Below are 27,244 nucleotides of genomic sequence, written 5' to 3'. Positions count from 1 at the left end.
TACTCTGCTATTTAGATCTCCAACAAGGACCAATTTTTCCTTTTCATTGCATTTGTTACCTTCTCTAATGTCTTGAAATATTGCCTGGATATATCAATGCCAATCTCAATTAATATCTTGATATATCAATATTTGAGGTAGAAAAAAAACCATCAAAAACTTGAAATGTGAAAGGCACCTAGTTTATATTTCACCAGATATGGAGTATAAAAGTTTTAAGGGGATTACATTGAATAATTCAGAAGGCCATGTCATCAGGTCAAATTCCATATGCCTTATGGAGGAGAAGAGCTCATAGTATGTATCTATAGGAAAGTGAAATAAAACTAAATGTCGGTATTACAGTATAATTTCCCAAATGAGTGTTCCAGGTAAGATTTGTGGATGTATACTCAGAAGAGGTTAAGAAAAACTGCATACAGGTGACTTGAAGAACAAATTGAGTTCAGGATAAACAGACACAAATAGCTGAGAAATTCCTTCAAGAAAAATAGTTAAGAAATCATAGGAATATATAAATAAACTCATTAAGTTTTGTAGATCTGGTAAAGGCATATGACCATCCCATAAAAAAAAGCTGATCAAAATGCTAAAATTATGTGGTGTAAATGGGAAAGGAAAGTATACTTGCAATACATCGTCATTTTATGAGTTGGTATGGGAAGATGGTCGATTGTGAAACCAAGTATAATCTGGTATATTTAAAAAAAAAAAAAAAAACACAGAGCACTGGATATAAATCATGAGTGAGAAGAGATGATCTGTAAAGAACCAGTTGGTTAGTTGGTTTATGGTTTACTGGTACAAGGACAGCAAAAGGTCATACTGTGCCAAACCAAAAGTTACAGCAATAATTGAAGTAATGATAAATAGTAACAAAGAAATAAGTAAACAACAAGCAAATATGATGTACAAAAAGCAAATTTCAAAAAAATTAACTTTAGCAAAATGTATCACATAAATAGAACTTATAAAGAAATGCAGCATTTGTATAAATTAATTCTTTGTAAAAAGTAAAATTTCATGAAATTTGTCTGAGTCTGATAAGATCAGCCTGACCATATATGGCTTGGCAGATTAGTAAAAATTTCATTCCTTTCTTGAGCAAAGAGCTGGGACTCTATCAGAAAATAACAAATAACGCAATGTGTATTACACTCTTCACACATTACATTGATCTTCAGCCTTAAGTAAATAAGAATGTGTAAGATGACTATGGAAGTAAGAAGTAGAGAAATTATAATGCTGAGTTCAGTACATTGTTCATGAAAGTATGAAACTTGGAGAAGGGCATGAAACAGAACATCTATCAGTCAAACAGAACATCTATCAGACAAACACCCAGTCACTTTTGTGATTAAACGATTCTTCAATGATGAAAACCTTCTCATCTGTTAAGATGATATCTCTGTGTATGTTGTTTGCATACTGCCAGAGAAGTGCCTTTGATTATATCAACTTCTGTCAGATAAGTTGTGGTGTTAGGAAGTGTCCAGTAGAACAATGATAGGTTCTCACTCTCAGGTCATTAGTTAGTAGTACATGTGACATCATTCTCTGCAAAAAAGTTCAACTCTCGCAACATCACTTTCTACGTTATGGTAGAAGCATAATACACAAGTTGCTGCATCCTAACACAGCATGGTAGACCTATTCTTTGGCAGACAGAAGGATACAAATGATCTTCAGTATCACTATAACTGTTAACAGTGCAATACACAAACATCCTACTGATCCCACATGCTATTTTCAACATGCTATAAAAACACTTGGGATCAGTAGGATGTTTGTGTATTGCACTTGTGAAGTGCTATTACAGCTACATGGTTCTCAATCTCCCCACTGCATATTAACTCATATAGACAAATCTCTATCTACTGATAAACACTTGAATGTTGGTTGCATACAGCACCACTAACGGAACTAGGTCTGCACAATTCTGTGAGCAGTGCATGGATGTGTGGAAGTTGTAACACTGTTTATGGCAAGTCTGTGAATGAATGGTTCAGAAGTCAATCAAGCTAAGTCAGTAAAATACAACATTAAGAAATGAAAAATTTTGCATTCATGTTTGTAAGTCACAGTGAGAATCTGAATGAACTCTCATATTTTACAAGAAAACAACGGAAACTACTGACGTAAAAGGTTTGCTTAGTTCACTAGGCAAATTTTCTGCATGAAAAACTAATCTCTAAAACTAAAATAAAAGAATCTCAAATTCATTAACAACTGACTCAGCTCAATTGAATTTACTTTAATAGATTTCCATTTTATGTATTTGTAGATCTTTATTATTATAAATTACACTACCTGAAGATACCTATTTCAAAACAAGACAGATTCTATAATTATTTCATAAGGTACCTGAGATAAATAAGGCCCAGCATCTAATAAGGCCCATTTTAAAAAAAATCATATTTATGGTAAGTTGTGTCAGTTTGGTTTCTTACACAGACACACACAGAGAGGAAGCAATACAATAGCAAATCAGTGGTGCCATATTGTCTAGCGACTGAATTGTGTCAGTTTGACCTAGACCTTTGTGGGAGGTGGTTGTGTCTTCCCGTTTAATAATATTATGCCACAATAGTTTGTAAGTTTTAATTATGATGCGAAAAGAACAAATATATTGTTCTTTTCGCATTGTTTTTATATTTAAATTGTTCTTTCAACATTCAGATTTATGATAAAATATGTTTTAATTGATTTGAATTCATATTTTACGTGAAAATAGATGTGATCTAATCTAGTTCGCGGCAGTTAATAAGGCCCAGTAAATTTGTTGATGGGCCTTATTAAACTGCTATAATTTATGATTTTATTTTTTGGTGATTGCTCATAATAGTTACTTATTTTATTGCTAAAGGCCTCTGAAAATGTCAGAAGTTAAGAAGAAAAGGGGTCTTTGGACTGATGAAAGCTGTGCAAAGAGGACAAATATCACAATGTGCTGCATCAGAACACTATGGAGTACCTAGAAGAACATTGAGGAACCATTTAAAGACAGAGAAGACAACGAAAAGATTAGGAAGAAATACTGTGCTAAAAAGAACAAGAGAAGAACTTGGTAGAAAGAATAGTAAAGTTTGTTTCAATTGGTCCCTTTAACTCCAAAAGCGATACGCAGGCAAACTTTTATATTTTGCGAACAAAATGAAATTAGGAATAACTTCAATAAAGAAAGTGGCCTCGCAGGAAAAGATTGGTTGAAGTTATTTTTAAAGAGAAACCCAACAATTTTTAAACGTAAAGCTCAATTTTTAAATCCTGCTTGAGCTGTAAGAACATGTCCTAATCCTCCATCTTGTGATTCAGATAACTCCGATGATGAGATTCCATTGGCAAATCTAAAAACAAAGAACTCTTTGAAGTCATCATTTCGGGAGTTAATGCCAACGTCAAATTATGCAGTTGTAAAGGCAACATCACGAAGAAAAGCATTAGATTATAAGGGCCAGAGAGTGACCAAAGATCTTTTCAAAGAAAAGGATAGTAAGAAAGAGAAGGCTACTACTAAAAAACAGGAAGAACCAAAAAATAAAAAATAAAGGAACAAACAGAGTGTCAAAAGAGGGGTGGTATTGCCATGGATGCAGAGAAGAAAAGGTTGCTGATATGAGGCAATGCACACGGTGTCTTAAATGGTACCATGAAGAGTGTGTTGGTCTCACCAAAGTAGAATGTGGCATATTTGTATGCCCTTATGACTGTTCTTAAGCTATTATGATTAAAATTAATAATAATTAAAAATAATTGTTATATTCTTTTTTAAATATTTCATTTTGTTCAAGGGCTTTATTAAACTACTATGGTTTAACAAGGTGTTTTTGAAGACTTGGTTAAAATATAAATTGCTGCAAGAATTGTTCTTATTTGTGTTTTTTTTAATTAGTAATAATACAAACTTTAATATGAACACTGTTGTTTCAATTAATCTAAACAATTGTCTAACTTATTCAAATTTTAAATAAGGCAGGCCTTATTTGCCTCAGGTACTTTACAACTAATTTACATACATAAAAAAAAAAAAAAAAAAAAAAAAAAAAAAAAAACTTAAATATTGCACATTATGATATTTGACTCCTGATCATTTTTAAATTTGTTTATTGTTTATTTGATTATTTTTAATTTTTTTTTATGTTTGCAGTTTTACAGCAAAGTATTACAGTAGTTATAATTTTACAGTATTGTTCTACAAAACTCATAATTAACCTTCGTATAACGCGGTACTTATACAAAGCGGTCTACATATTCAATGCGATACTTATACAACGTGGTTTCGATAAAAATGCGGTCTACAAATTGTAGTAACCCTTTATCTTCTCATATGTTTTTCACTGTGCGACTTGTAAATCAAATTTTACCTTTGTTAAAATTGTGTCTGCCCGTATCAAGCATTTATATTAGGGAAAATACCCTTTAGCATGCATGTACGTCAATGTTTACTGTATTATAAAGTGTTTTTTGTTGAAAATTGTCTTTGTTTTCTGCCAGGAAAGGGCATTAAAAATCATAAGTGTGTAATCTCAAGTTGAGCACTTTATTTTCTGGTGAGTTACATACATAATTAATATGTAATCCTTTTTTATGTAAAAAAAAATATTTTTATAGTAATGGCTACAAACTGCAACAAAAGTGAAAAACCAAAATTGAAAAGCAAATTAATTTCTCTTGAAGAAAAAATTAAAATCATGGATTGGTTGGAAAATGGAGAAAAACCAGAAGTTGTTGCAAGGACTGTGAATTTAAATGAATCAACAATTCGAACAATCAAACAAAATGAACATAAAATCCGAGAAAGTGTTTATTGCAGGATGAACGGCAAGTGCAAAGCGCACTGGTTGTGTACGCAATATTCTAATAAAAAAAATGCAGAAATCTCTAATGATTTGTGTATAAGATTGTAGTCAAAAGAAAATTCCTCTGGATAGAAATCTTATTAAACAAAAAGCTCTGATGTTCGGAAACAAGCATCAGTCAAGCTTTGGTTATATTATTATAGAATGATTTTTTTTTTATTTAGCTATAATAAATATAACTTTTCTTCTGTTAAAGATTACCGTAATCAGGAGATTTAGAATTCACAAGAGCATCCAAGTTCACTAAATTGGAATTGGGTCCAAGGAAGCTCTCTGGTAGTTTTTTATTGTACTGATCACGTGCTGACTTTGAATGAAAGCTGAAATCTGCCGACAAGGACTTCTTAAGGCCTGACACATCAAAAGGATTAGGTGAATTTGCTCTTGGACCACAGAGATCTAAAAAAATAAATACAGTTCTGTCAGCACATTTCAAACAGTTACAGTAAATTGCTTCTTTTACTACCTCTTTTATTCATGCACATGTGTGAACTTACATTAATTATCTTTTATTTAAATTTAAATGCAAATAAAATAAAATAATCCTCTAAACTCAATGCTTTCAAATCATAAATTATACATGCAGCTTGGTTCAAGAAAAGCAGGACAAGATTCCTCCAAATGGCCTTGACAGGGATTGGTCTTGTCCCCATCTCTCTTCAATGTTTATATATCAGACTTATCTTTAATAGATTCCCACAAGCTATCATTAGTCATAAGCCTAGTTTTGGCAAAGTGCAGAAATCCCTTGACAACGACTTAATACAACTGGAAAAGTATTTCAACTCCTGGTATCTAAGACCTAATCCAGCAAAAACTGTCTTATTTACATTCCACCTGCTCAACTCTGAAGCTAACCACACACTAAATCTTAATTTCTGCAATAAAGTCATAAACCATGAAGATTACCCAAAATATCCATGAGTAACCCTAAATAGAACTCTCAACAAACAAAGTGCAGAGCCTCCACACTTAGGGTGTCTGCTCTGGCTTTGGTCTTCTCAACAGCAGAATACTGTGCCTGAGTCAGGAGTAGAAGTGCTTACACCAAGTTAATAGATATAAAACTGCAACGAACCCTACATATTATCCCAGGTACTCTGAAATCAACTCCTCTACCATGGCTTACTCGCCTAGCAAATGTCACCTTAGCAGATCTTAGAAGACAAACTGCTACTTGGAAAATGTTAAAGATACCAAGCTATTTTAAACCTGGTTTTACTCCATTTCCCAAGTAAGCAAACAGACAAACAAGTCAAGTTTGCGTCTGCAAATGTTGCAAGTCTAGCTGACCCTGCACGTAGTGCAAGACCAAGGCAACTCATGGTAAAAGTAGGATAAGCTCTGATCACTAATCTTAATATTTACCCATAATGCAAAGCACATCTCCTGGAAGAGATGTATGATGCTGTATTAAAGGCAAGGGGCCACTACCCAGACCGGTTTCGACCTTTATTGAGGTCTCATCAGTGGGAGCCAGGCTAGAAATACCAAGATTTTAGTAATTGCACCATGTGTAAGGTCAGCTAGACTTGCACCATGTGTAAGGTCAGCTAGACTTGCAACATTTGCAGGCGCAAACTTGACTTGTTTGTCTGTTTGCTTACTTGGGGGAGTAAAACCAGGTTTAAAATAGCTTGGTATCTTTAACATTTATTATACCCAAGGTAAAATACTTTCTACATTTATATCTCCTCCTGAGATTTTTATTTAATATGGTTAATAAAACACCTTATGGTAACTTGTTCTGGTAAAATACTTATAAGCTCTGTATTACTAAAATCTTTGTATTTCTAGTCTGGCTCCCACCAATGAGACCTCAATAAAGGTCGAAACCGGTCTGGGTAGTGGCCCCTTGCCTTTAATACAAAGCATCATCTCTTCCAGGAGATGTGCTTTGCATTATGGGTAAATATTAAGATTAGTGATCAGAGCTTATCCTACTTTTACCATGAGTTGCCTTGGCCTTGCACTACGTGCAGGGTCAGCTAGACTTGCAACATTTGCAGGCGCAAACTTGACTTGTTTGTCTGTTTGCTTACTTGGGAAATGGAGTAAAACCAGGTTTAAAATAGCTTGGTATCTTTAACATTTATTATACCCAAGGTAAAATACTTTCTGCAACTTGGAAAAAATATAAAAAACTCAAATCTGATCCTCTAAGATTGATCTCAAATAAACTAAACAATCAACCAGGAACCTGAATAAGATCATGTTCTCCCTTTTGGCCTGAGGGACAGTTATTGGAAACTCTCAACTTTAATCTCCTAAGGATGAGTGCAGGAATCGTTGGGACAATTCTAACATTACCAATCGATCACTTATTGAAGATCCCTGTTCTGAGCCTCCTGGATTTGATCTGCCACAGAAACAATGGTCCTCTCTAAACAGGATTAAGATGAGCCATGGAAAATTTAAATATCTACTTCATAAATGGAAAATTGGCAATAAGCCATATTGTGAATGCTCTGCTCTGCAAACCATGTCTCATATAGTCGAGTTCTGCCCAATTTCCCATTTCCCAGGGAGCGGAATAGCAGAATCATATCAGGCTACAAATGAAGAAGTGCAATGGTTGCCCAATTTAAAACTCAATTTGTAATAGATATAAATAGCCTTAATTTTGCCGTGTTTGACCATTAAAATAAATAAATTAATTAATTATTATACAGGTATCTCCATGAAGTCAAATGACTCATTGCAGGATACTAACACTAAGCATTACTCACACAATACCTATCCTTAAACTTATTCACCATTGGACTCACAATGGTGAATAAGTTTCAATATTATTTATATAATATTGTGAATTATTCACAATGGTGAATAATTCACAACTCTGGAAATCGATTCCATTCACTCGCCACTATCCAAGCAAAGAATCTAGTCCACACATTCTTACACACCTTCCAAGGGTGACCCCTTGTACCCCCCCCTCACTCATGTATTGAAAAATTTCTTTTGTAACAATCTTATAGAATCCCTTTAGTAACGTTTAATTCAGGTCTCGGGTCTGGGTTAGTCCCAAGGGGGTGGAAAGAGGGGAAAATAGTTCCACTGCATAAAGGTGGTTCCAAGACTGCTGTTGCAAATTACCGACCGATCAGCATACCAGGAGTCGTCAAGTTCTTGGAGAAAGCAGTCAAGAGGAAAATGGGATATTGTATGGGGGACAGCATGGTCTTGTGAAGAGTAGATCATGCCTCAGTAGCTTGCTCATGTTTTATAACACAGTGACGGCTGAACTGGATAAGGGTAATGGGTTTACAGTGATACTGCTAGACCTTGCTAAGGCCTTTGACAGGATACCACATGGAATTCTAATCAGTAAACTGCAGCATATAGGGATGGATATAGGGTTGGTGACATGGATAGGAGGGTGGTTGATGAAGAGATATCAAAGAGTAGTTTATTCAGGAGTAGAGTCCAAAAGATGGCCTGTTCTTGGACCACTACTATTTAATTTGTTCATTAACGATATAGGAAAGGATCTGAGCAGAACTGTTCATTTGTTTGCTGATGATGCAAAGCTGGATAGAGCAATAGTGAATGCACATGATGTCAAAACTTTGCAGGATGATTTGGATAGATTGGAGGGCTGGGCCAAGGAGAATGGATGTCAATTTAACGTGGCAAAATGTAAGGTTATGCATTTTGGAGTGTAAAGATTAGCAGCAGTATACCACATTGGTGGAACTGTACTCCAGGAGATTGACGAGGCCAGGGATTTGGGAGTGTTGATGGATAGGGAGTTTAAGTTTAGGGGGCACATTGCAAAAGTGGTTAAATCAGCTAATCAAATCACTTGGTTACTGAAGAATACTTTGATGAACAGAGACAAGCAAGTTATTGTTCCTCTGTACCAAGCCCTGATAAGACCTCATCTCGACTACTGTGCCCAGATTTGGTCACCTCGGTTCCTTCGTGATGGGGAGGAGGTTGAGAGGATCCAGCGGCGAGTGACCAAGATGATAGCAGGTCTATGGAATGAACCTTATGAGAACAGGTTGAAGATTTGTGGGTTACAGAAATTGGTTGATAGACAGGAAAGGGGGTGATATGATTGAGACATTCAAATTACTGAAGGGTTTCTATAAGATTAATTCAGAGGATATTTTTGAGAACAGGACTGGTGGTGGGAGGATTAGGGGCCATCCATGGAAACTGGGCAAGAGTGTGGTTAGCAAGGGTATTAGAGCTAGGTTTCTTACTTGGAGAGTGGTAAATGAGTGGAATAAGCTGCCAGAGTCTGTTGTGAGTGCGATGACTGTGAATGAGTGCAAGGCAAAGTATGATAGATACTGTGTGAATGTTGAATAGTTGTTCTTATGATGTTAGGGCCTCCCTCGATGAGTCTAAGGACTCCTTGGAGTTGTCCTTAGACTAATAATTAATATTATTAATATATTATTAATAATAATAATAACTTATAAGATTCAATCATGTACATCTACCTGTTCAACTAAACTCTGTAACCCACACTTTCAATCTATATTTCTAGGAGCATTCCAAGGACCTATGACCAGTGGTAGGCCTCTCTTTGGATTCTGATGACTTGAAAGGGGGGTTCTGTACTGCTGGCGCCCAATTTCCACCGAGTTCCGGACTGATAGGCCGGTTCTCCTTGATCTTTCTGTATTTTAGTCTACAGTTCACATCTGAGAGCTACTCAACTTTTATTCGCTTTAGAACTTTCTTACATATTATTCTTTTCAATACGAAATTCAATTTTATCCTGCTCAAGACTAAATAGTGATCACTTCCAATTTCAAATCATCTTTACACTCTGATGTCCTGCACCAGGGAGAAAACATCACTATCAACAATAACATAGTCAATGAGACTTTTCTTATTCCTTGCCTCTTCTCTCCATGTGAATTTGTGCACATTTTTATGTTGGAACATGGTGTTAGTAATAACCAGTCCATGTCCTGAGCAGAAATCCAACAAGTATTTGCCATTATTATGAGCTTTGCTCTTTTCTCCAAATTTTCCCAAAATATTTTTGTATGTCTCACAATCATTTCCTACTCTGCTATTTAGATCCCCAACAAGGACCAACTTTTCATTTTTCATTGTGTCAGTTGCTTTTTCTAAAGCAGTAAAAACTTCCTCCACTTCTACCTTAGTAGACCCTTCTGTGGGATCATACACAAATAAGTCTCATTGTCCAGTTCCCCATTCTCATATTTGCGCACATCACTCTACTTGAGACTGCCTGCCATTCAAGAAGATTAGCCTCGTATTTGGTGTTGAATACTATGGTTACTCCTTCTTTTCCTTGATTGTCATTTCCTGAATATAACATTTTGTATTTATTGCTCAGAAAGATCTCGCCAGTTTTTGTCTTTTTTGTTTCAGCCACCCTAAAGGGTGGCTGAAACAAAATATACTTATACAAAAATACTTATATTCTAGTTCAACTTTCAAAGGTTTAAACAAGAATATAATTTCTTGGCATCTTTAATCTAGAGCAGTGGTTGCCAAAATGGTCGATATCGACCTCTCAGGGGTCGATATAACATTGTTAGGGGTCAATTCTGGCTCAGGGGTCGATAGAAAAATATAAGACATCATTGTACGGGTAATATTTAATTCGGTTAACTTGGATTACCTCCATCCTGAATGACAACGCAATTAAGAGTGAATCGTGGGAACAGTGACATGAATAGGACCTGTAAGATGGAGCAAGGTCATGAAAATAGTTACGGAGGCCAATCAAGTAGGCCAAAATGACGTATTTACCAATAGAGGGATGTCGGTGGTTTTATATAAATATATTTTATATATTATTTATCCCTCCTATCAAATATGTAATGTTAAGAAGGACGTCAAAAACAAAAACATCCCTTTGACCTTAAGACAATATAATAATATATACTATATTATGCATACAATAAACACTAACTATAAAATAAACAATCTAAAAACTCATATAAGCGTCTTTTTTGCTTGTTCTATTATAATTACGTAATAGTAAAATAGAGGGGGTCGATAAAAAGTCAAGAAACGCCTGAAGGGGTCGACGGTCAAAGAAGTTTGGTGACCCCTGATCTAGAGTATCATATTCCTATCCATCCATCCCTGAATTTTACCTTTAACCAACTTTTCCAATATTTTAACCACTACCCCTGTATTAATTTCCACTGTAATTTACTACAGATCATTAATTTGTGATTTACAACTTTCGTTTTAGAGCCACCCTAATGTAATGGAACCGTCTTGCCCTCTTTTCACAACCTTTCCAGAGCTCAGGCTTAAACAATTTTGCCAGAGGCACTGCCAGTTCTTCTGCACATTCTTGTAGCACACACACACACACACTGATATACCATCCAGTCCCACTGCTGTATTCACATTGATATTTTTCATCACAATGAGTACTCAGTTCATCTACCTGAATTCTCACATCAGTAACTGCAAATTCTTAAACTTGATTAATACCCTTGCAAAATGATCACTTTATAACCCAACTATTTTCTCAATGCTTCTACTTCTGTCACTTTCTTACCATCAGCAGAGAGTAAAGTTATCCTTACATTATCATTCTTTTTCTTGCTTGCTGCATAGCAAAAGGACTATTTTTGATTTACTTTGGCCTGCTGCTGATCACCTTTTTTTTGATTATATTTCTTCCATAATGCTTTCTTTTTTTGAAGATCCTGGTTTATGTTTCCAATTAATCCCTACTTGGTTTATCCTCCTGACTGTAGGTAAGCAGTGTGAGGCATGTGGCTCAAGAAATGTTAATGCTGACCTATTGGTGCCATTCTGTGAAATGAATAACTCTGTGATAGGAGGAAGCATATTTAAGCATAAAGACATATATAAAATGTCTTGTTTATCACTAGATGGTAAAACCAAATCCCAAATTGATCATATTGCAATCAAGAGTAATTTTAGGAGTTCACTCTTAGATGTTCAAGTAAAGTGAGGAAATGATATAGGATCTCATCACTACTTAGTAACAGCCAAAATTAAATTAAAACTGCACGGGATTAAAAAAAAAAAAAATAGAAATCACGATGGGAGAGTAAAATATGACATGTCGAAATTAAAAATAAATGAAATTAAGGAAACCTTTTCTATTATGATAAAAAAAATCAATTTCATTAATATTTTGGAAAATGAGAAGCTGAGAAAGTAGAAAGGCCCAGAAGACATGATTGATATTATTATTATTACATAACACCTCCATGGAGTCCAAAGACTCATCGAAGGAGGGTACCTAGTCTACAACTGTCCGTCTCCACCAATCGCAACTACCTTCATCATTTACACCAACTCCATCTACCGCCGACTACCACCACTAGTATTTTCACTGGCAAACATCCATGCCCATGGTGGGATTCGAACCTGCAGCCTTAGGCTGGAGAGCAGATACGCTAAACCAGGATATGCAATGGAAAAATTTTTAAATGGTATTATAATGAGGTTGCAAGAGACTGTTTTGGTGCTAAGAAAGGGAAAAGGAACAAAGTTTGGTTATCAGCCAAGATCTGGAGACGCACAGAAGAAAGACACAAAGTTAAAATTTTTGAAAGTGCTAAATCCCAGAGGGCCAAAAATTCACTTCAGCAGTAATAGAAAAAAAGACAAGAAGAGAGAATAAAAGGAATTATGTGGACAGTTTGGAAGAAGAAGCAAAAAAGGCTGCAACATTAGGGCACATCGGAAGACTGTATGAGATAACAGGAGAAATATACTCTGAAGAAAAGAAGTAAATGCTATAAGAGATAAACATGGCTTGCTGCCAACTGAAGAGGATAAGAATGTTAGGGGATAGAAAGAACACCCTGATGAAATTCTAAATGGAGACAGCAATATAACTGACATGATTAGAAGTTCAATAATGGAAGAACCTCCTGTAAGCACAGATTTAAATAAAACATCAGAACCCATATCTAAAAATGAAACAATGAATGTAGTACAGAATATGAAGTGGAAAGGCTTCAACGCAATGATAATATAGCAAGAGAAATGGTAAAGAAACTGCTGCTGATAAACTGCAACTGATCTTTAACAATGTACTAGAGATTGAAAAGAAGCAATGATAATTATAATCCTAAGAATGGTGATCTTACAAGATGTGAGAATTAGAGGGAAATTAACCTATCCTCAGTAGCTGCAAAAAATTTCTGTAGAACATTGATAAATAGGATTAAAAATGAAGTAAAGAAGATATTAAGACATGAACAAACTGGTTTAGAACAGGTGGGAGTGCTGTGCACCACATTTTTACTTTAAGGAACATCACTGAACAAAGCATAGAATTTAGATATCCATTATACTTTAATTTTATATATTTTGCTACAGAATTTGACAGTACTAACAGAGAAACATTATGGCTAATTATTAAAAGTTATGGAATTCCATAACTTTTAATAATTAGCCATAATGTGAGAATAATCAACAAAATGTGAGAATGTGAGAATCAACAAAATATAATAGAAGTAAAAGTTGTATTATTGCACAGCAAACAACATCCAAATGATTTGAGGTAAAATGTGGTGTATGCAAAGTTATATAACGTCTGGGTTATTGTTTATTATAGGCAATGATTGGATTATGAGGACAGGTGCAAGAAGAGGAATTAAATGGAATCCTATATCACAGAAGATCCAGATTATGCTGATCACAGTTTTAATATCATCAAAATACAATGATATACAAACAAAATTGAAAGACTTGTATGAAACAGCTAAACTAGTTGGTGTTAAAATAAATGACTAAAACAAAAGTGCTTAAACTAAACAGCAAATAAAACAAAGAGATCAAAATCAAGGGTACAAGATAACTGGGCGACGGAATAAAAGATCAAATATGCAATTCTATTCTGTTAAACTATTATCAGGTAAATTTAAATAATATTTTTTTTGAGAAATGAGTTAAAAGAAGAAAGCATATCAAAAGTTCTTGGCAAATAAATCAGCTTTTGCTCTTAGAGAATACAGAGACAAATGTAAGAAAGCGAAACAGTGTAAAACAAGCTAAACAAAAGTCAAGGGAGGACTTTGGCAAGAACATAGAAAATAAATATCAAGAAGGTGGCAAAATATTCTGGAGTTGTTGAAGAAGCTTAGAAATGGAGGAAAGAGTGCTGTAAAAGGAGTTAGAGATGATAAAGGTGATATGAAAACGGGAGAAAAAGATATCATTGAAGTATGGAGAATTACTTCGAAAAATTGCTAGATGAAACAAGCAGTGATAGCACAGTGGTAAAAAACACACAACAGGCATACAGTCAGGAATACATATCCATACTTGAAGTAGAAAAAGCCATCAAAGGCTTGAAATGTGGAAAGGCAGCAGGAGTAGATGATATTTGACCAGAAATGCTGAAGTATGGTGGTATAAAAGTCTTACAGTGGCTGCACTGCATAGTTCAGAAGGCCTGGACAGACGGACGAATTCCCGATGATTGGAGTAGAGCTCTCATAGTACCCATATATAAAAAGGGAAATAAAACTGAATGTAAGAATTACAAAGGTATTTCCCTGCTGAGTGTTCCTGGTAAAATTTATGCAAGTATACTTGAGAAACTGTTGAGAAAAATTGTCGAAAAAAAGCTTGGTGAAGAACAAGCTGGGTTCAGGACAAATAGAGGTTGTCAGGATTCAGATTTTCACTTTATGACAGATAGCTGAGAAATCATGGGAATATAACAAAGATCTGTATTTAAGTTTTCTGGATCCGGAAAAGACATATGACAAGTTGCCGATAGAGAAGCTATTCAATATGCTACAGTTATATGGTGTCAATGGGGCATTATATCAAACAATACTTAGTCTTTATTTGAGTTTTAAGTCAGCAGTTAGAATTGAAGAAAGTACAGGAAGGTGGTTTAATGTTAAATCTGGTGTGAGACAAGGATGTACATTATCCCCTCTGTTATTCATTATCTATATGGATCACATTATGAAGGAAAGTGGTATTAAACATGATATCAAAATTAGAGATGTTAATGTCAGCTCTTTGCTTTATGCGAACGATGTTATACTTCTAAATAAATCTGCTATGTCTGCAAGATTCCCTGACTAAATTGAATAACTGTTGTAATAGATATGGTATGAAGGTCAACAGTAAAAAGACAAAGACAATGAAAATAGGCAGAATCGTTGAATATGTCAAGTGCGTTGTGAATGGAGAACCTGTGGAACAAGTAAAACATTTCACCTACTTAGGCATGATTTTTACTGAAGATGGTAAATTAAATATAGGAATAGACAACAGAATCAACAAAGCTGGTATGGTAGGAAGTCAAATGAATAAATTCATATGGAATAAGAGAAATTAGTTGGAACACTAAATTAGCTGTATACAAGACAGTGTTCATACCAGTTTTAACTTATGGATCTGAAAGCTGGGTCAGAAGTAAAACACTTCACCAAAGACTAGAGACTGTAGATATGAGAGTCCTGAGAAAGATTAGAGGCGTGAACAGATGGCATCAATGGCAATATCATATTAAAAACGAGGATATTAGGAGAGAACTTTAATTTGTCAGCATCCAGGAATGCATTAGCAGAGCTAATCTCAGGTTTATCAGCTTTATTTGCTAATCTCAAGATTAGCAAAACAAGTGTTCTCTGCCAGGTTGGCAGGAAAACAACCCAGAGGTAGACCAAGATATAGGTGGATTGATACGGTACAAAGTGCCGTAGACAATAGAAATATAAAATCTGATAATGTTGGAGTCTTGACAAGTAACAGACTGATTTGGAGGAAAATTGTGGATAGGAAGTTAGTAATGATGTAAATTTTTAATGTAGTACTATCGTATCCTGTACACCCCTTGAGGGTACATGGCAGGAATTTGATGAGAAAAAATACAGTTTTTTAATTCATTTATTAATAATATTTTTTAATTAACATAATATGTAGTTTAATTTACAGTAAACTATCATAACCTAACTACACAGCAAAAATAAACTTAATTATAACCGAGAATGGTATAAGCAAATTTTACCATTGCATAAAATTACATATGTTTATACTGTTCTTTTAACTATTAACAAGCACCTAAAGGATATATATATATATCATCAACTTGCCTATTGTAGATAATCATCATATAACTTAACTACACAATAAAAATAAACTTAAATAAACTTAATTATAAGCGAGATTTTTCAAATTTTATGTTTATACCCTTCTTTTAACTCATTTTACCTGGTAATAGATCAACAGAATAGAATTGCATATTTGATCTTTTATTACGTCGCCCAGTTGTCCGTTGCCCACTTGGCCATCGCCCAGTTGACCGTGCCCCAAAATCAATCTGATGCTATAGAAGAAATTATGAATTTTACATACTTAGGAGCAAATGTAGATACTTAAGGTGGAACTAACAGGGATATAATGCAAAGATTGACAAAAGGTAATACTGCTTTCAGAAAATTAAATAAATATGGAAATCTTCAAAACATCATAATAAAACCAAAATAAATATCTTCAACAGAAATGTTAAGGTCTTATTATTATATGGATCAGAGACATGGAAGCTGACCAAAAAAAAAAAAGAAGCTAAATATCAAACCAAATGTCTGCCTAAAATATTAAAAATATTTTGGTCTCAACATGTTTGCTGGAAGAGCTGGATAGAAGCTGAACTGGTGGCTCAGGACAGAAGTATCTGGAAGAAACAGATCTCAACCTTATGTGACATGAGACATGAAGAGGATAAATAAGTAATGCCCCTTATAATTCTCCACAATTTTTCATCATTAGCAAACAATGAAGTAACTGAACTTTATTTTAGTTCAAAAGAATTAAAATAAAGTTATCTTCAATTAATGTTCCCATCTTACTATTCTAATTTCTACCAATTAAAATACACTTGCTTCCTCCATCCTTTTGTTCTGTAACATGTAAATGAAGAAATCATTTGTAGAAAACATAACATACAAAATCTTCAATTGAGAACACTCACTTGGGATGATTCCTTTTCATTCATGAGACCTATGAATAAAATTCCTTCTGTAAACTGATAAATCTATTTTTAAGGGATTAGCAAGGACATATGAACAGTTCATGGATGTACTTTCTCAATTTACCCAAATAACATATTTTATGTTATTTGGTTCAATAATTTGCAAATGACACTGAATTTCCATACAAATGTCAGAATTTAATGAAAGGTTACCAACAAAAGAGAAACAGTTCATATTTTCCAGAATTATTCTATTCACCTGTACCTGCATGTAATCAGCTGGAATAGACTGATGAAATAATTTTTATCTTTATTTTTTATGCCTATGCAAATTCATTCATAGATTTATCTGAAATGTCAATAGTGATGAAGTTTGGTTTCAGAATGAGAAAATGGACTATTATCACCATATATTAGAGTTTCACATGTGATGTTTTGGTTTTCTTTGTTTTGTATTCTATTAAGATTGAAAAATTATTCCTCCATCCTACAGATTACTTCAACTCCTGGAGAAAGCTGTCCAACAGTAGGTGAAACATCACTGCAAGGAAAACCAAACAGCATTGGTGTTAAGGCATATCCTTACTTTATACCTTGCTTTCAGTGTAATGCAGTGAAGATCAACTGCTCCATGGGATGGCATGAAAGCACAATGATTGTGGAGGAGATCTTTTGGTAAGAAGAAGCAATCAAAAAGAATGCAAGCAAAGATCTTACCAGCAATACATAGTAGAGATATTTCCCAATAATTGCCATAGACTGACTAATTGGTGCTTTTGAAAATGGCTACAATCAAGGCATCTTTCAGCAAGCATATCATCTCTGCTCTAAATCTAAAAAATGAGACTGTGAGGCTGATGCTAGAGTTCTACACTATCTAGGAGAGTGGTTCCCAACATTTTTCCCGCTTGTGTACCCCTTTTAAACCCATTTCTATAAATTGTATCCCTTGTTTTTAAAATAGCCATTTTTAAATACCGACACTTTTGTTCAGTGCCTATCTTAAATGTAAAATAAATAGTGGAAATGAGGTAATGAGTTGGGAAAGGAACATTACTACACTAAAAGTACAAACCACAGATTTAATTTTACAATATTTGTAACACAGAAATAGGTATAGCTTCATGTTAAATATTGATAATGATGATCAAGTATTTAACAAAGTTTTGATTTATTATTATTAATAATATTTATTTGTGTTATCTGAAAAGTCTGCAATAATTGGTATACAGAACACTAGCCAATTGAAACATTGTTTCAATCGGCTAGTGATCTGTACTAAGAAATTATCATTTCTTAGTAACACGAAATTGTTCTGGAAAGGAGAATGGGTGACAAAAGTGATGCATGAACTGAGCATAATGATTGGTAGAAGAGTGGTTGGAGGGAGGGGTTCATAGCCACGCCCTCACCAATCATCATTCACTAATGTGAGCTAGTTTTGAAGTGTCTCCATTAGCAGCAATTCAAACTTAACATTTGTTCCATAACTAACGTTTTGCATTTTGTTTACTTTACTTGTTAATCCGTCATTACTAATTACTTTTCATGTACAATTGAACAGCTCAGCACGTAGCCCCGTGGGAATGCATACCACCGGTTGGGAACCGTTGATCTAGGAAAATCTCAGGATACCTTCAACAGAGTAATGTGTTGCAATTTTAAAGTCTTCTCTCTTTAAGAGACCTTTTCAGATTTCTCCAACACTATTCATCTACTTTTTATTGATGTTTCTTCTTTTCCTTTAAAGGGTAGTTGACATGGCTTTGTCTCATATTGATTACAACTCTATTTCAAGTCGATTAGATCAATTACATAAAACACTGTTTCTCTGCAAATAAAAAATAAACAAGAATGCAAATTTCACTGGTACTCAGTGCTGCTCAATGCTCGAAAGATTCTCAGTTGGTAATTTAGTATTGAGACATTGTTGAAGTTGGCTGCACTTTGCATGAGCAGGTTTACATTTATGGAGTTTGCATCTCAACCTGGATGAGTTGAGATGCAGACTCCAAATCAATCCAACAACTTCCAGCATTGCGCATGGTTCTGATGAAAGCATCATTCAAATTACAAGCACAGATAATGACAATTACCAAATGCCAGAGACATGACCAAGGCCATTTCCACTATATCTTGATTGTGTTCTTTTTCACAAAACAGTATATTAGAGATTAAAGGATTGCATTCAGCATAGTTTGTCAAATGGAACGAAATTTTCCAACTAAAGTTCAATTATCCAACACTTTCCTTTCAAATAGATTCTTGCCAGAGTGCTAAGCAAGATCTGATTCTGGCCTGAGGTCACTAAGAAGAATAATCATTTTGTCTTGCCTTGAGATGGTTCACAAAATGGTGTCTAGTCTGATGGTCAGCATGCTGGTATATTTATTAAGGATGTTACAATGTACCTAGTCCAGCTATAAATAATGTTAGAATTTGAACCTTTAATCTATCAGTAAATCATTTACAGCACATACAAATCACATGTATAACGTACATATAGTAGCATTCAATGTTCAAAATGTCCCCCTTTGGCCTTCATGCATGCCCGAAGTCTGTGGCCTGACGGACTTCGGGTGTGCATTTCTTGCAGACTACTCTCTCAAGCTCCAACCACTGAAGTCCAACATATTCAGATTGCGACTTCCAGGTGGCCAATCATATGCTATGTGGTCAGGCACATTTGCCCTCTACTACTGTTGTGTGGTCCTCACCTTGTGTGCAGGAGCTAAGTCCTATTAGAAGGTCCACTGCCTACCATGAAACAAGGTGTTGTTTAGGGGCCATACCACAAATTCCAGCATGGTGTCTTAATATGCTTTGGCAGAGGTTTTGACCCCTTTCTCACAGAAATGCAATTTGGATACTGCCTGACATGTTATTCTTCCCCCCCCCCCCCACACACAAACACCAAACCATCACTGATGTGGGGTGATACCCTCTCTGAATTCTGGGTGCTATGGCACGTGCTGTGCAATCATCCAGGGTATATACCCGATCCTTTTGGTAGTTGAACGACTCTTCAATGATGAAAATCTTCTCGTCTGTGAAGAGAATATCTCAGTGTCTGTTGTTTGCATACTGCTGGAGAAGTACCTTTGATTTTATCAACCTCTCTAACACCAAGTTATGGTGTTAGGAAGTATCCAGTAGAAAAATAGGGATCTGGCTCTCAATCCCAGGTCATTAGTTAGCATATTATTATTATTACGGGAGATTCCAGGGAGTCCTTAGACTCATCAAGGGAGGCCCTAAACATCATGGCCACACAACTATTTGGCATTCTCACAGTATCTAATATACCTTGCCTTGAACTCATTCAGTGTCATAGCACCCACAAGACTCTGGCAGCTTATTCCACTCATTTACCACTCTAAAAGTAAAGAACCCAGCTCTAACACCCTTGCTAACCACACTCTTGCCCAGCTTCCATCGATGTCCACTAGTTCTCCCACCACCAGTCCTGATCTCAAAAATATCCTCTGAATTAATCCTATAGAAACCCTTCAGCAATTTCAATTTCTCAATCATATCTCCCTTCTTCCGCCTATCAACCAATTTCTGCAACCTACAAATCTTCAACCTGTTCTCATAAGATTCATTCCATAGACCTGCTATCATCTTGGTCACTCGCCTCTGGATCCTCTCCACCTCCTCCCCATCAAGAAGAAACCTAGGTGACCAAATCTGGGCACAGTAGTCGACACGAAGTCTTATCAAGGCTCAGTACAGAGGAACAATAACTTGCTTGCCTCTGCTCATCAAATATTTTTCAACAACAAAATTTGATGAGCTGATTTAGCCACTTTTGCAACGTGCCCCGTAAACTTCATCTCCCTATCCACCAACACTCCCAAGTCCCTGGCCTCATCAATCTCTTGGAGTACAGTTCCACCAATGTGGTATACTGCTGCTAATCTTTACACTCCAAAATGCATAACCTTACATTTTGTCACATTAAATTGACATCCATTCTCCTTAGCCCAGAACTCCAATCTATCCAAATCATCCTGCAAGATTTTGACATCTTCTGCATTCACTATTGCCCTACCCAACTTTGCATCATCAGCGAACAAATGAACTGTTCCTCTTAGATCCTTCCCTATATGGTTAATGAACAAATTGAACAGCAGTGGTCCAAGAACAGAACCCTGTGGCACACCACTAGTCACAGGCCGTCTTTTGGACTCTACTCCTGAATAAACTACTCTCTGATATCTCTCCATCAACAACCCACCTATCCATCTCACCAACCCTATATCCATTCCCATATGTTGCAGTTTACGGATTAGAATTCCATGTGGTATCCTGTCAAAGGCATTAGACAGGACCAGCAGTATCACTGTAAACCCATTACCCTTATTCAGTTCAGTCATCACTGTGTTATAAAACTTGAGCAAGTTACTGAGGCATGATCTACCTTTCACAAAGCCATGCTGCCCCCCATATACAGAATCTCATTTTCATCAATCCATTCCTGTATTTTTCCCTTGACTACTTTCTCCAGGACCTTGACAACGACTCCTGATATGCTGATTGGTTGGTAATTTGCAACAGTAGTCTTGGATCCTCCTTTATGCAGTAGAACTATTTTCCTCTCTTTCCACACCTTCGGGACTAAACCAGACCCGAGACTCAGATTAAACAACATGGTGAAGGGCACTGACAATTCTTTAGCCGCTTCACGTAAGACCCGTGCCGGTATACCATCCAATCCCACAGATGTATTCACATTAAGGTTCTGTAATAGACTATTCACCTCCACTTCATTCATCACAATTCCCATATAAACTAATGGTTCCTTCATTCTTTCAATGTCACCACCTGGATGATATACTCTTGCAAAGTGCTCACTCAGTAATTCCACTATATTGACTGATTCAGTGATCTCCTTACCATCGGCATTCCTTAAAATCATTCTGCCGTGTACAGTTTTTTTTTTTGCTTCCAGCATATTGAAAGAACTGTTTGGGATTCTCTTTAGGTTGTAGCTAGTTTCCTTTCATAATCCGCTTTTGCTTTTCTTACCACACCCGTTACCCTTCTGGCCTGCGCTTTATACTGTTCATGTGCCTGCAGGTCACCTTTCTCTTTAAATTCCCTCCACGGTTGTTTCTTTTTTTTGCAACTCAAGCTTAATGGTGTTATTCATCCATTTAACCGCTACTTGTTTTACTATTCAGACCATAGGTATACAATCAGCCATAACCTCCTGTAAATGCTCCTTGCCCACTTCCCATGCTCTATCGACATCCAGCCCTTGCAGTTTTACATGCCATGGCACTGAACCAAGCAATCTCCTAAGCTTGTCATACTTGCCAGCACGGTAATTCCACATATACCCTGTCTTAATCGAAAATTCCACACCTTTAGCTACCCCCCAGGTGGCTAAAGGTGTGGAACCATTGGTGAGAGTGACCATACGATCACTCTCACCAATAGGTGGCAACATAGTCATATTCATTACAGTCAAATTCTTAGATGCTATTACCAGGTCAAGCACTCTCAAACCCCTAGTATTTTCAATTACATGCTGTCTCAGATAGTTATCCCTCAATAATTGAATAAAATCCAGTTCCTTGCTCACATGTGTCCTCTCCTCCTTCCAATCAATGTTACCATAGTTGAAATCCCCCATAATAATTACCTTCCTTCCACTCATTTCATCAATTTGTTTATGTATACTATCTCCACCATCTATTCCATCACCTAGTCTATAGCAGCATCCAACTGTATATTTTGTTCTGCCAGTCTCAATCTCACACCAAATAGCCTCAAATGAGCTCTTTTCACTATCCTGCAATACAACTTCAATTCTCCTTGGCTGCAGTTCATCAGCTATCATCAATAACACTCCTCCCCCCATTTTATTCTCTCTGTCCCTCCTAAACATACTATAACCTACACATTCTATCCCACTAACTATATCATCTTCCGTCAGCCATGTTTCATTAATGCCAATAACCTGTGGCCAGGAAGAGCCAACCAAGGCCAAAAATTCTTCCTTCTTGTTCCTATATGTGACATCATTCTCTTCAAAAATTTCATCTCTTACAACATCACTTTCTGCGTTCTCACATTATTATGGCAGAGGCATGCCTTCACACAGCCCTCATAAGTTTGTCATAATGCAGTGTGGTCGACGTGTTCTTTGGCAGTCAGATACGTCTTCTGTATTGCTATAATGGTTAATAGTCAGATACACAAACATCCTACTGATACCAAGTGGTTTTAGCATGTTGAAAATAACAGGTGGCTGCATTCCAACCTTTTGCAGTGCTATTAGTTATGCTGTTCTCATAATCTCCGGCTACATTTTAACCCTGATTTTAAAGCTAATAGGAGTGAGCATTTTCAAGAGAGACATTTCATAAATCCAAATTTGTTAAGGTTTGGATTGTTTTTTTAAAGCAGATATTCCAAGAATAATGTCACATATTTGTATTTGCTACAGTAAAGTAAGGTAGCCGTTTCTTCAACATATTTTGAGGCAGATGTCCAAAGTGTGGTCTGTGAGTCCAGAGTGGCAGTAGTAGTGAAATGAAGCAATCCTTGTGCTTGGCAATTCTGATGTTGGCTGTCCTACTTATCTGGTCATAACAGAAGAGTTTTAACTGAAGAGAGTAAATTTTTTGCATGTCAATTTTTTGAATGGTCTATAAATGGTTAAAAGGTTGTATTTTTTTTAGGATTTTTGCTATATTTTCAAATATGCTCTTGGATATATGGCAATCAATGTTTGAAGGGGTTTAACATTTTTTTGGATTGAGTGGAAATTAAAGTCACTGGCTAAGAAAGTGTTGTGAATGCAGTCAAGTTTGGTAGTAAAGGCATTATTACAGGAATAAATCAATTTTTGCCCAGGACAGATTGGGTGAATGGCTATCAGTCTAATAGGAATGAGCATTTTCAAGATTTGAGACACTTGAATAAATCCAAATTTGTTGAGGTTTCGATAGTTTTTTTTAAAGCTGAGAGAATTCCAAAAATAATGTCACATATTTGTATGAGGGTGGTCTGAAAAGTTCTTGGCCTAACAATGAAAAAACGAATTTATAATTTCAAAATTACTTTTATTTTTCAACATAATCTCCCTTAAGACTAATACATTTATTCCAGCGATGCTCCAGCGCCATTATCCCGTCCCTGTAGTGGTTCTCAGGAAGATCTGCGGCTCTACAGCTGCAATCACCACTTGATTCGATGAAAAACGCTAACCAGCGAGGAAGAGTTTTAGTTTTGGGAAGAGATAGAAGTCAGAGAGAGCCAAATTTGGGGAACAGGGATCTGAATTGTTGGAACACCCTGTTCCAACAATTCAGATCCCTTAATTTTCGCATTGCCAAAACACTTTTATGGGCAGGTGCATTGTCCTGATGAATGGCGATTTTTTTCTTCTGCAAACCAGGTCTTTTCTCATGAATTTTTTCATCTAGTCTGGTTAAAATAATATTTCCCAGTTATTGTTTCACTCTTTTCAAGATAATTAATAAACAAAATGCCTTTAGCATCCCAAAACACCGATGCCATGACCTTTCCTGCTGATGGAACCAACTTTGTCTTCTCTGGCGTTGAACAACCGGCTTCTGTCCACTATTTACACTGCTGTTTGGATTCTGGTGTGTAATGGTGAATCCAAGTCTCATCCATAGTAATGATGTTTTATATCAGTTTTATATTTGTTCAAATGCTCCAAGCACTGTTCAGAGATTTTCATGCAAGTGCGTTTTTGATCTGCTGTGAGAAAGCACGGCACCTTGCGCAAAGCTTTTTCATTTGCAATTCTTCATGCAAAATATATCCTACACGTTCTTTTGAAATGCCTAGTCTTCACAATTTCAAGCACTTTGACTTTCTGGTCATCCAATACCATATCGTGCACCTGATCAATGATTTCTGGTGTGGTTACACTTTTTGGATGTCCTTCACCTGGATCATCTTCAAGGCTGGTACGGCCACACATTTAAACTCGGCAGCCCACTTGTTAATTTTTGAAAACAAAGGAGAAGAGTGCCCATAAACTTTTGGGCATATGAACCTATGAACTTCAAATGAATTTCTTTTGGCGTTAAACCTTCTTTTACAAAGAATTTTATAATTATATAATTTATTCGTTTTGCTTCAGACAGCTGTATAAAACAAACATCTTAACTATTATATCCATGCATACAATGCATCCAACCAAACTTAATATATTTATTTTTATGTACTTAATGTCCGGCTCATTAAATAATCTGTATAGTTCATGATTATATCTTTTCCTCCACACATCATTCTCTTGCACTGCTCCAAAAATATATCTGAGAACTGTTCTTTCAAACAGACCTAGCAATCTTTCATGTGCCATTGATAATACCCAGTTTTTAGAGGAATAAGTGAACACTAGTCTTACAAGTACTTTGTACATCATTATCTTTGTTTTTCTTGAGATCAGATGTGACGGTAGGTGTTTCCTAAGTCCGCAGAAGCATCTATTTGCAGAAAGAATACATCTCTGAATCTTAGTACTGATATCATTTTTACAATTAACTTCAGATCCCAAGTATATAAAACTATGTACAATTTCAAATTTATAAGAACCAATTTCAATTTGAGAAGGATTATTATCACAAATCTTTCTAGTTACTGGCATATGCTTTGTTTTTCCTTGGTTAATCTGCAAATTCATCTTCTTTGCTGCCTTTTCTAAACTGATGAAAGTTTATTCCATTGCTTTTCATGTCTTTCCTATAATATCGATATCATCTGCATATGCTATAATTTGTACTGACTTGTAAAAAAGCATTCCCCCCTTGTATTAATGCCAGCATCTGAAAACCTTTTCAAGTGCTATATTAAACAGTAAGCAAGCTAAGCCATCCCCTTCTCAAACACCATTTTTTATATATATTGGATCAGATGTGATCTGAATTTTGATTTGACAATGAATATTTCTCATTGTAGCTTTAAGTAAAGCAATAAATTTATTGTTTTATTTTTCAATAAATTGAAATAAATTTGGATCTATCTATGTATCGTATGCAGCTCTCAAATTTATGAAAAGGTGGTGTGTTCAACTCCAAATTCATTCGATTTTTCAAGCAATTGGCATATATTAAAAATCTGATCATTTGTAGATCTTCCTTGACTGATTCCACACTGATAATCGATAATAACATTCTCTACATAGGGATAAAGTCTCTTAAATAGAATGTTAGAGAAAATTTTATAAGTTGTACATAGTAAATTAATTTCTCTATAGTTAGAACATATCATTACATCACTTTTCTTATGGATGGGGCATATGACGCTCAGATTCCATTCATTTGGAATTGTTTCATTAATGCAGATTTTGTTGATAAGTTGACACAGATGCTTGAAGTATGCTTGGGGTATTTTGTGAGGGCTGATGCAGATTCCAGGAAAAGTCTCATATTTGCAATTACTCTGGTATAGAGTAAGATGGTCTCTTTCCAGCAGATTCTGCCATAATTATCCAAGGTATGGTATGCAAAATCTGAGCAGCTATAGTGATGGAATTAGATGTAATCCTGGTGCTCCAACATCCTGATGTTGAGCCCAGAGTGAGAAAGTCTGTAGCTATAGGGACTAGTCTCTCAGATGCTAATTTCTTGTGCAGTTTAAAGATGGTCACAAGATTGTATTTCTGGAAAAGGTGACTAAGATACTTGAGAAGTGCCATAGATATATTGAGATGGTGATGGAGTTATGGGTTAATTATTTATTTATTTATTGTTTTATTTTTTATTAGGTGGTCATTGCAGCCATTGACTAAATATGTAATTGTGCATGTGACTGAGTATTAAAATGAATGCAATGTCATCAAATCAGATTCATTTTGCCTTGCTGACCAGGGTTTTTATGATGCAGCACTGTTTGAAAGAAGAAGGGGTGTGATGTGGCTGTTGATTAGGGTATCTAAGCCATGCAACCCAAATAACAAGCACACTTGTCACACTATAAATGTGTGACAAGTGTGCTTGCTATCTGGGTTGCATGGTGTTATAGTGTGACCAGATGGTTTTTTTTTTTTTGGCAGGGGAGAAGGGGGAGCATTTTATGCATTCTTTTCAAATGTCCCCATAAAATAGCTGGATGGGTGGTGGTGGTGAGAGGAATGACTATGCCCTCTTTGCCTTGTCAAATGAAATAGCCCAAGTTAATCATGAACTGAAACCAGGCTGAGACAGAGAGAAAATTCAGCTTAGATTAGGCCAAAAGTATCTTTCAGTCAACCTTAATTTCATGATCTTATATCACAAGAAATATGGTCGACAACCTTAGATGGATTTTTGCCAACTAAAGATAATCACAAATATCCATATCCATGGCAATATTCAAAGCATTCCTACTGCAAAGGGTTACTATGAATAAAGTTGAAGTATATCCTACCAGTCAGTTAATGATTTTCATTGCCTGATGAAGCAATTCCCATTTGCTTGGGTTCTTA

The 27,244-nt window shown here is 35.7% G+C and overlaps 1 protein-coding gene across 2 annotated transcripts in view; it reads right to left on the bottom strand.

The window, feature by feature from the left end:
- Window positions 1-27,244, bottom strand: part of lqf (epsin homolog lqf) — a 310,461-nt gene that overhangs the window by 38,112 nt on the left and 245,105 nt on the right. For both annotated transcript variants that reach the window (XM_090403527.1, XM_090403528.1), the window contains one exon: window positions 5,061-5,258. In XM_090403527.1, coding sequence (XP_090259653.1) covers window positions 5,061-5,258 — 198 coding nt within the window. The remainder of the gene's footprint in view (window positions 1-5,060; window positions 5,259-27,244) is intronic.

This window comes from Typopeltis vanoorti, chromosome 14 (assembly GCF_054136105.1).
Source record: "Typopeltis vanoorti isolate ZY-2024b chromosome 14, IOZ_Tvanoo_1.0, whole genome shotgun sequence".
Classification (NCBI taxonomy): Eukaryota; Metazoa; Arthropoda; class Arachnida; order Uropygi; family Thelyphonidae; genus Typopeltis; species Typopeltis vanoorti.
Note: the sequence above shows the minus strand (reverse complement) of the source record. Positions and strands in the feature narration are given on the sequence as shown.